Source organism: Chiloscyllium plagiosum, chromosome 2, assembly GCF_004010195.1.
Source record: "Chiloscyllium plagiosum isolate BGI_BamShark_2017 chromosome 2, ASM401019v2, whole genome shotgun sequence".
Taxonomy (NCBI): Eukaryota; Metazoa; Chordata; class Chondrichthyes; order Orectolobiformes; family Hemiscylliidae; genus Chiloscyllium; species Chiloscyllium plagiosum.
In genome coordinates, this window is record NC_057711.1 from 38,668,066 (window position 1) to 38,683,901 (window position 15,836).

Genomic DNA, 15,836 nt, shown 5'->3' on the forward strand with positions numbered 1-15,836 from the left:
AATTTTGGATTGTCCAACTGCCCTGCAAGGATCAGTGGCTGAGCCATAAATATTTTGAGTTTTAAATGAGAGGATTAAGAGTCAGGTATAAATGTTGTTGCTAATACAAAAAAAATCACAGAAGCCTGTACACGGGCTAAAGGAACTAGACTGTGAGCAAATATTCACTTTGGTAGGAAGAATAGAAAAGCAGAGTGATTTTGTTATGAAGGTGTGGTTTGAGTAAATTTTGAGATGTAAAGACTCTCGTGCATGAATCATAAAATTTACATACAGATACAGCAAGCAATTTGGAAGGCAAATGATGTATTGGGCTTTTATTGCTAACAGGTTAGAGTATAGGAGAAAACAAGTCATGCTACAAATAGGGCTTTGGTGAGACTAGTCTGGGAGAATTATTTACAGATTTGGTGTTTTTATTTAAGAATGTAGCATCTTCCAAGATAAGTACAGAAGGTTCACTAGATTGATGGGATTTTTAATTGTTCTTTCATAGGATGTGGGTGCCACTGTCACTCATGTATAATGTCCTTTCAGGGCTCTTTAAAGGCAACACTGTAATTTTGGAGTCACAGTAGGTGAGAACAAGTGACGATAGCAGATTTCCTTCTGGGAAATTGTGTCCCAGAGGCTGTAAATGCTCAATTGCATTTACATTTAACATTTGAGATAAATGAGACTTTTTTGACACTAAAGAAATCAACTGAGAGGTTGGGAAAGATTTTGGCTCTGATCTTCGATTAGTAAATTTGAGAGATTGAGGTGTATTCATGTTTTGTATTCTTATTAGGATACGGAAAGAAATCAAAAGCAGGAAGTTATGCTGAACCTTTATGAAACACTGCTTTGGTCCCTGTTCGTGTATTTTGATCATGATGGGCAAAATACTTTTAGGGTGTCAAGCCACAAAGGAAGATGCGGAAGACATTTATTGAATGGTTAAGGGGTAAAAACCTTCAATGGAGAGACCAAAGTAAATGGTTGCTTTCCTTGGAGCAGAGAACGTTAAGGGAAGATTTGATAGAGGTATTCAAAATCATTAGTGGTTATGATACTGAATATGTAAATATGGGAATGCTGATTCAGTATATGGATGCTTTTCATGGCAAATTGTTAATAAGTACAGGAAATAGATTTAAGATGATTGGCAAAAGAACCAGGTGGCTACATGAGGAAAGTAGTTTATACAGAGTTGTCATGTTCTGGGAAATGCTGCCTGATGGAGTGATGGTAGCAGTTCAGTAGTAATATTCAAAAGGTGGTTGAACAAATTATTGATTGGGGGTGGGTCGATGGGGAACGATTTGCACATTGCAAAGTGTAGGAGAGTATGTTTTGTGTTTAATTTGTAAACCAAAAACAGCTAATCAAAACCAGAATAATTTTTACTGTCCTTTGAGATTTTAAGTTTTTCTAATTTTTTTTCCCAGTATCTGTAGTCAGTACTTGAGTGCATTTAACCATAAAAGTAAAATGCGACAGTCAATCTACTTGGATCATCCTGAAAACAATTTCAAAATGCCTTTAACAATCTACCTTTTGATGAGAGTAGAAAATGTATGTGACGTTTTGTTACCCTTTCTACAGGAAGTGAATATATTACAGTGGGAAAATGATTGGAAATTGGATAAATTTAAGAATTTGGAACAGATCTGGATTGGAAGATATGATCGGTTAGTGGACTAATTATGAATATAACATATTTTCAGTGCTTGTTCATTGTATTGTGCAATATTAGTGCAGATAGAGGCCATTCAGCTCCTTTGAGTCTGCATTGACCTTCTGAAGAGCATCCCATCCTATTCCTGATAACCCACATTTATCAATAGTTAACGGACCTAACCTGCATATCCCTGGACACTAGAGAATTTCGTATGGCCAGTCCACCTAATCTGCACATTTTAGACAATGTAATAAAATCTTCCTTTTGAGGAACGTATTGAAGTTTTTTCGATTAAAATCAGCTGGTCTTGGTTTCCCATATGATTGCTAATAATACTTAGTTCACTGGTGTATTCTGACTATGTGGTGTTTTTGGGAGGAATACATTGCCACATCAAAATGGTCCCAGTGAAAGCAATGAGTATATATTGGGGGATAGGTTTAAGGCAACTTATTTGATGTTGAATTTTTGACTGCGATGGTCTTTCCATGCTTGCGTTGATTTAATCCCATGAACTTTCATTCCTCCTAATATTTTAGTATGGCTTCTTCCCACTCATTTGAATCCTTATTTTTCTGGAAGTTCTTGTTGGTGCCCTATACAGTGAATTCCTTGTTTGGTGAAGAGTAATAAAGACAGTGTGGCTCAAACCCTTAGCTTGAGTTGACTCACCAGCTGGCTGAAGATTGCACAAGGTTGGACTCTTACGGTGCCTGCTGGACTTAGAAAGCTGTTGCAACTTTCATTTATCTAATAGTCTTGCATATATTTACTTTCCCCACAAATAAAAGCAAGCATATATTTGTGCGTATTTTAAAATCAAACATGGTCCGTAAGTCAGGTGTGCAATGATCACTAAGTCCACAGTAATGGATTGTTTTTGTGTTGAGTTCCTTCGTTCATGGATTGTGTCTTGTGACCTAGTTGATTAGACCTTTTTCTCTTGTTCTGAATTACTTACTTTTTTAATTCTCACTATCCCAATCACTTGACTTGTAGCAATCTGTGGTATTTCCCGAGTTGAGCTGTGAGTCCTCTTTCTCTCTCCATTTCTGAGCATCTCTTTCCCTTCTTTGTGTCTTGCTATCCATTTATTTTCTGCTCAGTCAGAATTTGATCACTCATTCCGAGTGTAGCTTTGAGAATATCTTTGGGTTGTCAGCCCCTTTTCTTTTTATGTTAGTGAGAAATTCTGTTGTGTGCTTTTCAAGACTTGTGTATTTTTGGAGGTTTGAGGTTGGATCATTTGTGGTTTATTGGAGGTTTGGTTCCCTTTTCTTTTAGCTAGTGTTGCTATGTGGGTAATGGCTGGATTTCCATTCATAGTGCAAATGTATATCTAGGTACTTCTTGCAATTTAGGAAGAACAAGATTGTTTCTGAGGTCATTGAGGCTAACGTGCTGTCTGCTAGAATTGGCAATCTGGGAAGATTCAAGCATTCTGTACTGGACATGCCAATTTTGAATGGATGGAATGTCTGTCAGTGATCTTGCAGTTTCAGAGGACTTCCAAGGACATGTCTGAAAAAATGAAGAAATTATGTCATTGGAAACAAAGTTTCGACCTCGCAGCTCAAAACATTCCCACCTATTGTCTGGAAGTTGTGCATACACTCTAAGCATCTGGATGTTACAAGTGTTGATGCAAGTGGATGAGTGTTGAATGGGTCCTGTAGTGGCATGTCTTTGTCTAAGGCAAAAAAAATGAAAATTATAAGACCTGCTACTTCTAATTTCATATCAGAAGGTTTTCATTACTTGTGCTTTGAACAGAGTCAAATCAAGTGAAATTGTCTCTATTTCTGTACTCTGTTCTGAGATCCTGGACAGATCTAAGAAGCCTATAAAATTCTAACAGGAACAGACAGGATAAACACAAAATGGATGTTCCCAATGATCAGGGAATCCAGATACAGGGGTCATAGTGTAACAGTTTGGAGTAGGCCATTTAGGATGGAGATGAAAATTTATTTTCATCCAGAGAATGGTGAGCCTGTGGAACTTTCCATCACAGAAAGTAGTTGAGACCAATGTCAGTCCCGTCTTCCCAGGAAGCAATGAGATAAGCTATGGCATTCCCTCCATAGCCAAAATATCATCCTTCGATAAGGGCACCAAAACTGCGCACAATTCTCCAGGTGTAATCTCATCAAGGCCCTGTACAATGCTATCCCTGCAGCAAGAGATCCATGCTCCTGTACTCAAACTCTTGCTGTGAAGGCCGACATACAATTTGCCTTCATTACCGCTTGCTGATTCCTTATCTTCAGTGTTGAAGCTCCCTATTTCCAAATCTATTGCAATTCAGAAATCTGCCTTCCTGGTTTTGTGACCCAAGTGGATAACCTCACATTTATTTACATTATATTTCATCTGTCATGCATTTACCACTCGCTCAACTTGTTCAAATCATATTAAAGCATCTCTGTATCGACATCACAGTTCATCCACCCACCCAGCTTTGTGTTGTCTGAAAATATGAAGATATTACATTTAGCTTCCTCATCTAAATCATTAATACTGTGAAATTATGTCAGTAGTTCAATTTTGAGTTATTTTCAAGTGTCAAATAATTATTTTTAAAGGCTCCATATTTGAACTTCGATTTTCCCAAGCATTTGCATATGAATACTGCAGACTTCAGGTATCCTTTTCTTTACAGGATATGTATTGAAAATGCTGAACTTTCAAAAACTTTGGCGGCAAAAGATAGTGAGATTCGGAATCTTAAATCAGAAAATACAAGTAAGTTTTTAGAGCATTACTGAAATGTGATGAGATGATACACCTCTTCATCCCATCATCAGTCTGAGGTAGATTCAAATATAAATCTCAGAAATAAAAGTCTGGTTTTGTAACTAATTGTTGATTTAATAGTTCTCAAATGTTTTGGTATTTCTTTTAGTTCCCTCCAATTTCTCCTGCCCACTTGTCCTAAGTCCTGACCATCACCAGTGCTGTGGTGAAATTATGCTGCGCTGGTTAACTTGATTACCTTGCACATTCTTCATGTGCACGTCTTGATGTTGAGCGGGGTATTGCAGCAAAATATGTTCCTGTCCCCAACAATATTCTCCATACAGTTAGTCTCCATCTGAATAATCTCTCAGCAGATTAAGAATGCTGTACTTGTTTTAAATTTCCTCTTCTCATGTGATCCAATGTACTGTAGTTCAAGGTAACGACTCTTATGTACCCTGACTGCTGATAGGTTGCCTAAATGCTAACTATTCCACACTGAACCAATAGCATTTTATCTCAATCGGATTTGGGAATTAGCAGAGCAATTTTTGACTTTTCGACTTTCATTGGAAAAAATTGGGTGATGGCAGCTTTATAATTTTAAAGAATGGCTTTCTGGTCAAATGGTTATTTGGACCAATGCCTTTAAAAATCATAACACAATATTTGTACTTGCATTGATATGTTCAGTTCATAATAACTTAGATTAAAACTTGTCGAAAGGTCTATTCTCAGTGATTGGATATGCAATCCTTGAAGGTTGATCTGTGGCATTCTTTTTAGTGTTTGGAAATGTTTGCTGTGACACTTTAGATATTGACATTGTTATACATGGTCCATTATATTTGTTTTCTTAGTTTTGAACCAGCAGTGTTCAGAATTACTTGCAATGCTTGATGCAAAGGATCAGCAGACCTTCCAAAGCACATTGCCAGTAAATAAGAAAGGCTTCACTGAAGTTACAACGTTGGAGGTAAAAATCTAAGAAAACCCCTTTACTTGCAGTTTATAATCTGTTTCCATTCTGTGTTTACTTTGTAAGAGATTCTGGTTGATTAGTACATTGATGCCAAATTTAAAAAAGTACAAATATATTTCTTGATAATACTGGCTCTGTGGACAAACCTTTCAGATTCCCCTATGATGCATTCATTATTTTGGAAATGCTGTTTAGGAACAAGTGTACAAGGCAAAATTGTTCTCTTGAAACAGTAACCAATGGGAGTGCTAACTACAGCATTGAATCCAAAATCTCAGCCAATGTGGCAGCAAACTGAGGCTGATTTGGCTGAAAGCCGGAGAAAGGCAAAAAGCAAAGACTCAAATTTTCACTTCAGAAATTTCTCCTGTTATCCCCTATACTGCAGTAAAATAGTTTGTCCTTTCAGGCAGACAGAGTCTTAATTTACCACTTCATCTAAAAAATACGACAATACTTCATTCTCTCGTGGTAGCTGAGATTATGTCCAAACTCTGCAGTGAGGCATGCACCCACAAACTTGATTTGGGTGAGAGTGCTACCAATTAAGTCAAACTGATGGTCTAAGAATTATTTTTCCAGGTGTGTCTTTGCCTTTCAGTCAGTACTGATGAGGCTTTTTTTTGGGTTTTTGTACAAGTGTTGTGACAAGCTATCTGGGGGATAGTTCTGATACTGTAAACAAACTTCATGTTTGGGAATCCCGCATTAGATCACTGAAATTTACATAGTGTTTAAAAATAAATACAGGAGTAATTTTTTGATAAACATTTAGTGTTTATATTTTAGCTGACTGGACATTTCCATTGATCAAGATTTATATTGTTCTTCAGCTGGGAGTGCTTGGAGCGTGTCACTGTAATGGTACTGGAGGAGAGCCCTGTGCTTGTGCCAGGATGGCAGCTGCTACACGGAAACAGCTACTGCAACAGAAGCAAGAGGTACCAACTTTTTTAACTTCATTACTAGGATTAAATTATTTAAAATGTGAATCGTGTATCAAGTAAAATTAATGCATTCTGCCACTGTTACTTCAGATTCATAATGCAGACACGACATTGCACACTGAATCTAAAAATATTCAGAATGCTTCACTTTATTATAAAGTGCTTGTTAGAGTTGGGTCTTGGGTAAACAAATATTCACCTGAAAGTGATAGGTGAATTTCCTTGGTACTCTGTGCTGTTATACTTTTTAGAAGCTAAATTCATCCCTTAAACTTTAAGGACATAAACAAGGTTTCTGCGAAGTTATAGTGGCAGAACTGAAATTTCATCCTCTTAATATCTTCATTCCAGTCTTAATTTACCAATCTTAGATCAATAATAATCACTGTAATGAGTGCATAGAGCTAGAGCATCTTTATTTAGTTCTTGAAACAAGTGATTTTAATGGGTATGAAAGATTATCAGGAATGTGCAGAAGTTGAGGTTAAAAATCAGATTAGCTATGATCTCATTGAATGGTGAAATAGGCTCGAATCGTCAAGTCACCTACCATTCTGCTTTGTTCGTATATTTGTGTTTATACGTGGTCTTTCATTCAACTGAACTTAAATGTAGCAGATTAAACAGGACATGATTTGAAAAGAATTAATATTGCAGCGTCTTTTTTGCTTTTGAAAAGGAAACTAAAAGGTTCTGTGATACTAAGTTGGCACATGACCCAATGAACTGTACAAGAGTGATGATCATCTTTACAAATATTACATAAACCAGCATTGTGTATTGCACAGACACCAGGCTTAACTAGCTTGATAGGAAGTAGTAGTACTTTAAATGTGCCAAGTTTTGACAAATGTAATTATATTCATGCTGAATTCTTAGAAGTTGCTTTTGCCAAAAATATCTTCAGATATCTAATTGTTTGACTTGTATATATCCAAATGTTATTTAATTGTTTATAGCTACTGGCATGCATCCAACAGTCAAGCTTCTTTCTGCCCCTATGCAAATACAGGATAAAACTGAAACGTAGATTTGGACAGAACAAGAGTTTTAGTATTGTTGCTCCATATTTTCAGCATGTTGCTTTTCTAATAGCATTTGGATCACCGCTCACTAAACAGTTGGTGATCAATAAATCTGATCAACAGAATTGGACTTGAATGTCCTGACATCAGAGTGGCTAGTATGTTTGAAATTGGCTGGCATAGTTTTACAACTGGAACACAGATGCCTGTAAATTAATGATGCATGAACACAGGCATAACATGACACTGAAGTTGATGGGTATGGAAGTTGGATGTGTGTTTTTATATCTAAACTTTTCTGTGTACCACAATGATTGGAAAGCTGCAAACTGGATGGGATGTCTATACCTGACCTGTTCTTTGCATTGTTATGTGTTTTAACCTTTGTAATAGACACAAGAACTTATCAGTTCTATTTTTTTTCCATATGTCATCTTGAATCATTAGTTTGATCTTCAGAGAAAGCGAGAGGAAGAGGCCTACATAGTGGCTGATGCATTTAGAATTGCTTTTGAACATCAATTAAAAAGAACAAATGATCAAACTCTTCGAATTAGTGAAGTGGAAAAACTGCATAGAAAAGCTTCTAAGAAAGGGCTTGTTTGGAATCAAATAAAAGGTAAAGTCTAGGGGATGTAAAATTGTGAATCTTTTAATTGATGTGTTGGTCTTACCATTGATATTGCAGTTAACATTCAAACAAAGGCTTTGTTCATGTTTTAAACTAATGTTTGAGGACACTTTAAGGCGTTGCTACAGTTTAAGATTTACCAACTTCTATTTTTGATCTTCTGAGTACAATAGTACTTAAGTACTATATCTACAGAGCTAACATTGAACATTTCATGAGATCAATCTGTTCCCAACAGTATACTGATTTGACATTAATACCTGACTTTTTGTTTAATGTAAGTTGTTTTCTTTTTCTTGCTTATACAATATTCCAGATCCTATTCAGGGAACAAAAGTGATTCATTCAACACTTGGCCAAAAGTTGAAGGGTCTGTTCAGTTCCTCAACAGACCATAAGAATTTGGAGGTCTTGGATGACACGCGGGAGGTGCTAAGGCTACTTATAGACTTGGTCTGTGATGTTTTTAAATTCAATACTATCTAATTTTGTGGTGAGGGTGTGATTCTATAGAATATTTCAACAAACTTTGATATTTCATATTGGTGTTAGTGAAATGGCATATCTCGATCAATATTTGAAAAAATATCAGGACTTCCATACATGATTATTGATAAAATAAGCTAATATTGCTTGGCAAAAGAATTTTGAAGCATTTCATAATGCACTGATCAGGACAATTTGCAGGAAGTACCAATGCAAAGTAAAATCAACAGTCGTATGATGAGAGGATTGATTGCCTCAACCAATAAGAGTCCATAAGCTAACCATTAGCATGTACGTTGCCTGTTTCACCTCAGCAAAATAGGAGACTGCCATTCTGAGTCGATGGTCAAGGCATTGCCCTGAGAAATCAGAGATAACCTGCTTGCTTTAAAACTTAAGCAAAGCTTGTAGGTAACTGTCACTCATCATCTCTCTGATATGTTCTCTGTGGCAGTGTCTCTATCAGTTGTGTTCTCATCAACCAGTCAGCATATGCTTAGAGTATGAATGTTTTCTTTTTACACTGGTATTTCTTAAAAATTGTCCTGATGAATACAAGGTGAAAAGCTTTGACGAAATGTTTTGTTTCTTCAGCAATACTCAAGGTTTATACTATCAGACAGCAATTAAAAATAAATGATGCAACTTACACAGGTGATGCAAGAGGAAACAAAGCAGTACCAAACATCATGTGCTGGGTTTTCTTTTGGTATGCTCTTCCTCATGATGAAATAGGTATAAATATTTCACTTGAAGTGTTCATTTGTTCCTGTCAAAACTAGATGGATCATGTTAAAATGTTAGAAAATCCATTCTCTCGTCATCTGTTTTTAATACAAAATACTAATTAGTATCTTTTTCCATATGGTTTTGCTATCATCCTGTCTTTTTGAGCAGAAGTCTTGGCTGCCATGATTTTACCTTGGCTGCCATGATTTTACCTTGGCTGCCAAGATTTGTTATATTAATTCTCTTGATAGCATGAAGTTCATTGTTGTACTGAAAATTTACGAAGTTTAACAGATAAATCTTAAGTGTGTTCTATCGGAATGTGGCTAATGTAAAGTTTTTAAAAAGATCAAGAAGAATTTATTGATTTGTTGCTCAATGTCCAAAAATTCAGAACCGTAGTTCAGAAAGTCATGAAGAATGACTTAGTCATTTGTGGCTTAATAGGAGGCCATTCAGGCCTAGCCAGTTGCTTTGGCTCTTCATGAAGCAATAGACTCAGCTTTATTTTCTCACTCTGTCCTGTAGCCCTGCAAGTTTATTTCCTTCAAGTGCCCGTCCAGTTTTGAAGTTACTGATCCTCTCTGCTTCCACTAGCTTCACAGGCTGTATACTCTAGGTCACTATCATTTGGTGTGTTAAGTGTTCTTCCTCATTTGTATCTCTAGCCCAAAACTCTAAATCTGTGCCCAGTATTCTTTTTAACATTTATGAATGGGAATCATTGTTTTTCTTGTCTACCTTTATAAAACAATTTCATAATCTTGTCAGTCTTTATCAAAATGCTTATTACATACCTTGCAGCTAATATCCCCCATTTCTGGAAGAATTCTGGTGAATCTCCCTTGCACCTTTCAAGGTCTCTTGCATTCTTCCTAAAGTTTTCCATTGTCTGTTTAATATTGTAGAATACAAAGTAGAATAAGTCAAACTGGATAGGGTTTGAATCTTACCACACCTTGGGCACTTTGTCCAATTCTGATAAGTGAGACACGTGGATCAGGCAGAGAATAGTGGATGATCCCAATATTTTAAAAGTTTTTTACATTTGGGAAAGGAGTAGAGTAACTTGGATTCTTGCATTGAATTATCAACTATGCTCGGACTACTAGTACAGCATGAATTGACCACCAGACTCTGTGCTACGACAAATGCATGAAATGGATTCTTGGGTACTATAAGAGAACAGAAAACTCTGGTATTATTATTTAAGATTCATTTAGTGTCCGTCAGGATCATCCTGGATGTATCAATTCTGTCTAGGGTGAGATGAATGGCCTGTCTTATTTATAGTTGTCTTATGAAATGTATTGCCACAAATTATTCTAACTGACTTGAAGTGTTCATTGGATACTTGCTCAGTTATTATATTAACCATAACTAAGATTCTAAATGTGTTTATTTCTTTCCATTCTTAGTTAAATGATAAAGAGGAAGCTCTGGCACATCAGCGGAAGGTTAGCTATATGTTGGCCCGACGTGTTGAGGATCTAGAACGAAAGTCCTTGAGGAAGGATACTGCAGCAACTGAAATTTTTAAAGTTGATCATTGTCAAAAAAGATTGCATGACTTAAAAAATAATTCTTTCCTATCAACTGATCGAAACCCAAGTGAACACAAGACGGTTTTGAGGACAAACTCTTCCCCTGCAGGTTACTTCATGGGCAATTGAAAATTCAGAAGAATTTATTAAAACAGAGCTTGTGGCAAGACGTTTGATGGAACAAACATTAGTGCTGAAGCCAAAAAAATTCCATGATGTTTGTTCATAAATGTAAGAAGACATTTTTTCAGAATGGACATGATATCTATTTTTTAAATTAACTTGTAAAAAGACTTAATAATTGTTTAAGCCACTTCTAGAGTTATACAGCATGGAAACATAACCTTCATGCCAACCATATTCCCAAATTAAACAAATTCCACTTTTTGTTTGGCCCACATCCCTCTGAAACCTTTTCTGTTAGTGTACTTAACCAAATGTCTTAAATGTTGTAACTGTACCTGCATCCGCCGCTGTCTCTGGCAGCTCATTCCATGTATGAACCACTGTTTTTTAAAAAATTGTTCTCCTTATATTCTTAACTTTCTCCTCTCACATTAAAAATATGCCCCATAGTTTTGAACTCCCCCCACCCTGTCATTCACCTTATCTATGCCTGTCATAATTTTTTAAACCTCTATAAGGTCACCCCATAACCTCCTATGCTCCAGTGGAAAAAAACTTCAGCTTCTCCAACCTGTCCTTTTAACTCAAAACCTCCATTCCTGGCAACATCCTAATTTGATTTTGTTCTTAGTAAAATATTGGTAATCTAATGTAAATATTAAAATGAGACAAGTCAAAGCTTTTCATCTTGCACTTATCAGGACTGGGACACAAGATAGTGACTTGGCAAAGGAACACTAAAGAGCATGGGAAGAGAATGTTGAATGATTGGCATGGTAATCCAGTAGGAACAGTTAATGACCCATTTCAGTTCTCAGACCAGCCAGCACTCTGGTAATTCTTCCACTTAAACTGTATAAATAGGCTTCCACTTTTTTCTTAGTTTTGTTTTTTGCATTCTAGCCCTGATGAGTGCAAGACAGGAAGCTTCAACCAATCTATCTTTTTAGTTTCAGGCTGGCAAGCAATTATTTAGAGTCTAATTAGTTTGCACAGTTTAATTTGCCTTACAAAATTAGTGAGTGACTTACTAAATCTAATTATATTCATATATTGAATGTACAAATATTTATGAATGCAACTTGGCACTTAACATTATTTAAGAGTCTAGAAATATTTATTTAATACATAACTTCAATGTGGAATATAAATCAAACGAAGCAAAGTGGCAGTGCTCCAGCCAGATTGACCCTTAAGAACTGTTTTAGTTCTGATCATGGGTGGCACGGTGGCACAGATGGGTGGCACAGTGGTTAGCACTGCTGCCTCACAGCACCAGGGACCCAGGTTCATTTCCTGCCTCAGGCGACTGACTGTGGAGTTTGCACATTCTCCCCGTGTCTGCGTGGGTTTGCTCCGGTTTCCTCCCACAATCCAAAAATGTGCAGGTTAGGTGAATTGGCCATGCTAAATTGCCTGTAGTGTTAGGTGAAGGGGTAAATGTAGGGGAATGAGTCTGGGTGGGTTGCACTTCGGCGGGGCGGTGTGGACTTGTTGGGCTGAAGGGCCTGTTTCCACACTGTAAGTAATCTAATCTAATTAAGACATGAAGGTGATAATGAAAATTGTCACGATGCTTTTGACCTTTTGAAGATCACAAAGTGTATCTGGAGCTTTGAAAGATGGTATTCAGAAAGAAGATTTCTGCAAAACTATACCATTATGAAAGACATTTGCAAAGTTATTTCAGATTAAATTGCAAGTGGACATCAAATTTAGGATTGGTATTTTAAAAAACTTTCATCCCATGAAAGAAGTAATTTATGTTTTCATAGCACCTATCATGCTACATTCAAAAGTGGTTTGCAATGAATTCTTTTTGCAGTGTGCTGAGTACTATTTAAGCAATGTAAGTAGTAAAATGTCCCTTCTAATAACAGCTTTTTCAGGACACAATGGCATGCTGTGAAAATTGGCCAACTGATTGTGTTTCCCTTCCCAGCAAGCCAGTCAGGAAGCTTGCAGAATTTACTGTCAAATTGGATCAGGCTAGAAATATGCAAGCCATTTACCTTGATTGACTGACTATATTGAATAGATATTGTTGGGTCAATGTGGCAAGGTTTCAGATAGGCTGGACATTTGGTAGAACTGTTTTGAAAACCGCCTCGCTCCTAGAGTTGGCTCAATCAATATGGAAATTCAGTATCCAGTACTGCCTTTTATAACACATCTTATTGGGCTAGAAACACATAGCTGAATTATGTTAAATATATCAGTTTGATTCAGCGATGTAAATACATAGGAGAAATCTGCATGTTGGTTCAATGATAGTAAGACATTATACTTGGGAATGCCCTGGAGAACTGTAATTAAATTGGCCACTTGAATCAGAGGGCCTGATACTCCAGAGACTATGTCTGCACAAGAAGCAGGAACCTTGGAAACAAGAAACACAGGCTCCACTTCAGTTTGGTCAGCTGTAACTCAGGTAGTACAAATTTCTTTATCACTTTGTGCATTCAAAGCAAATTTTTTAAAAAGTGGGATAACATAGTAATTTAAGAACTGCAAGGTTACTCAGGAAATAGAGGGAAAGACTGGTTTTATAGAATTACGTGGATATAACTTGTGTATCAACAATAATAAACTACTTCTCATGGTAAACTGTATCTCATTAGTCTAAAAAGCGTCCCAGTCAGTAAGCAAGTAAATTAAACACACACAAACGGTGCAGCAGTTAATATGCACACCAGCTTGTTGTCGCAAACAAATAAACAACCAATCAGTCAATTTTTACTAGTATTGGGTTAAGGATATATGTTTTGAGGAGAATTCCCCTGTTCTGCTTCAATTAAGCCATGAGATCACCGTGTCCATTTTAAGCCTTTCTGACATTACCTTATTTGCCATAAAACCTCAACAGGGAATTTGATTTGAGAAAATGCAACAGATGTTTTAGAGTGGAACGAAGTTGGTATTGTCTAATTTTATCCAAATGCAATATGAAAAATTGCACTTGTATCAAAGGGATCACTAACGCAATTCACAAGAGAATAGTTTTGACTTTAACAATTTGAATTTATATAGACAGTTTACTTAGTTGACATGCCAGATAAAAATAGAAAATGACAAAACTAATTTTATCCATTCATGAGAATCTCTCATTTTGGTTTTTAAATAGCATCCCCTTATTTTCTTACTCTGCTGTAGTTGTACAGCCTGGAAATAGACAAGTTGGAACAAAGGGTCTATATCGACCACGTTTCCCAAACTAAACTGGTCCCATATCCCTGTAAACTTTTCCTATTCATGTGCCTGTCCACATATCTCAAGTATTGTAACTGTACCTGTATCTACCACTTCTTGTGTCAGTTCATTCCACATACCAATCATTATGTGTGAAAACGTTGCCCCTACAGTCTCTCAAGTCTTTCTCCTCTCACCTTAAAGATGTGTCATGTTGTTTTGAAACCCCCAATCGTAAGGGAAACACCTTTGCTATTCACTTTATGTCCGTCATGACTTTACAAACCTCAGTAAGGTCACCCCTCAATCTCCTCCAATCCAGTCAAAAAGGTACCAGCATATTCTGCCTCTTCTTGTAACTCAAACCCTCCTGTCCTGGTACCATCCATGCAAATTTTCTCTGCACCTCCTCCAATTTGACATCCTTCCTATAGCAAGGCAACCAGAACTGTACACCATACTCCAACGTCTTGCTTAAGAAAGGAAGTGGGGATCATACATGAAATGATAAGCGAGTCAACCTGATGTCTGTGGTGGGGAAGCTTTGAAGACGATACTGAGGGACAAGATCTATGTACATTTGGAAGAAAATAGACTAGTTAGTGACATGCACCGTGGTTTTGTATGGGGAAGTTTGTCTCACCAACCTGATTGAATTTTTTTGAAGCGGTGTCAAAGGTAATTGATGAGGGAAGGGCTGTGGATGTAGTTTATATGGAATTTAATAAGGCATTTGATACAGTCCTGGAACAAAAACAAAAATTGCATGGGATTCAGGATGGACTGGCTCAAATGGATACAAAACTGGCTTGGTTGTAGAAGTGGTAAGTGTTTTTCAGAATGGAGACTGGGAACTAGTTCCAAAGGGATTCGTCTTAGGTATTCTGTTGTCTGTAGTATATATCCATGAGCTGGAGGAAAATACGGGTGGTTTGATTAGTAAGTTTGCAGATGACACAAAGATCGGTGGAGTTATCTGCTGCTAGTTCCTAAAAGAAATTCTCAATCCTCTAGTCTACCACTCATAGTATGCCTTAGTGTTTGATTGGATGTTGTCCTTGACTGTCTTCGTTAACGATGGGTAGTTCATCCTTCTCATGAAGTCCTTTTCAACTGGAATGAATTTTTACTGAGTCCTATGTTAAACTTGTTTAAATGACTGCCATTTCAGACCTTCTCCTTTGTCTATTTCTCCACAACTACTTTTCTTACACTGTAATTGCCAAGGCAGATTTATTTCACAATGGCTAAATCCAATAACAACAGATCAATCACCCCTTCATCAGTGGTGGAAAAACTTCTGATAGTACTGGTAAAATTATCCATCAATTGACATAATATTAGTTATCATTTAGCAGTCACTGTGGATTTACCAAAGGTCATGTTTGACAAATTCACAGAATTGCAGAATTGTTATGGTACAAGATGGCACAAGAGGGCAGCATTTGGCTGATCACATCCAATTCTTTAAATGAACATCATGATTTTGAAGTTAGTGCTGTTTCCCAGTATCGCTGTGCATGGATGACTATTTGAATAAAAATAAATAGAACACAGAACATAGAAGAATACAGCGCAGTACAGGCCCTTTGGCCCTCGATGTTGCGCCGATCCAAGCCCACCTAACCTATACTAACCCACTATCCTCCATATACCTATCCAATGCCCGCTTAAATGCCCATAAAGAGGGAGAGTCCACCACTGCTGCTGGCAGGGCATTCCATGAACTTACGACTCGCTGAGTGAAGAACCTACCCCTAACTTCAGTCCTATAT

The 15,836-nt window shown here is 37.0% G+C and overlaps 1 protein-coding gene and 1 long non-coding RNA gene across 8 annotated transcripts in view; one reads left to right on the forward strand and one right to left on the reverse strand.

Annotated features, from left to right (window-relative positions):
* ccdc125 (coiled-coil domain containing 125) overlaps positions 1–11,139 on the forward strand; it is a 30,413-nt gene extending 19,274 nt beyond the window's left edge. For 5 of the 7 annotated variants that reach the window (XM_043708057.1, XM_043708065.1, XM_043708090.1 and 2 more), the window contains exons 6-12: positions 1,588–1,673; positions 4,326–4,408; positions 5,263–5,378; positions 6,218–6,325; positions 7,804–7,975; positions 8,304–8,440; positions 10,621–11,139. In XM_043708057.1, the coding sequence (XP_043563992.1) occupies positions 1,588–1,673; positions 4,326–4,408; positions 5,263–5,378; positions 6,218–6,325; positions 7,804–7,975; positions 8,304–8,440; positions 10,621–10,875 (957 nt within the window). In that variant the 3' untranslated portion in view covers positions 10,876–11,139. Of the gene's footprint in view, positions 1–1,587; positions 1,674–4,325; positions 4,409–5,262; positions 5,379–6,217; positions 6,326–7,803; positions 7,976–8,303; positions 8,481–10,620 lie in introns of all 7 variants that reach the window. The other 2 variants (XM_043708101.1, XM_043708112.1) reach the window with 2 other exon arrangements.
* Positions 9,039–15,836, reverse strand: part of LOC122559020 — a 38,248-nt gene continuing 31,450 nt past the window's right edge. Inside the window, exons 2-3 of the long non-coding RNA XR_006314315.1 lie at positions 10,000–10,094; positions 9,039–9,251 (exon numbers count right to left, since the gene is read on the reverse strand). This is a non-coding gene — a long non-coding RNA (uncharacterized LOC122559020). The remainder of the gene's footprint in view (positions 9,252–9,999; positions 10,095–15,836) is intronic.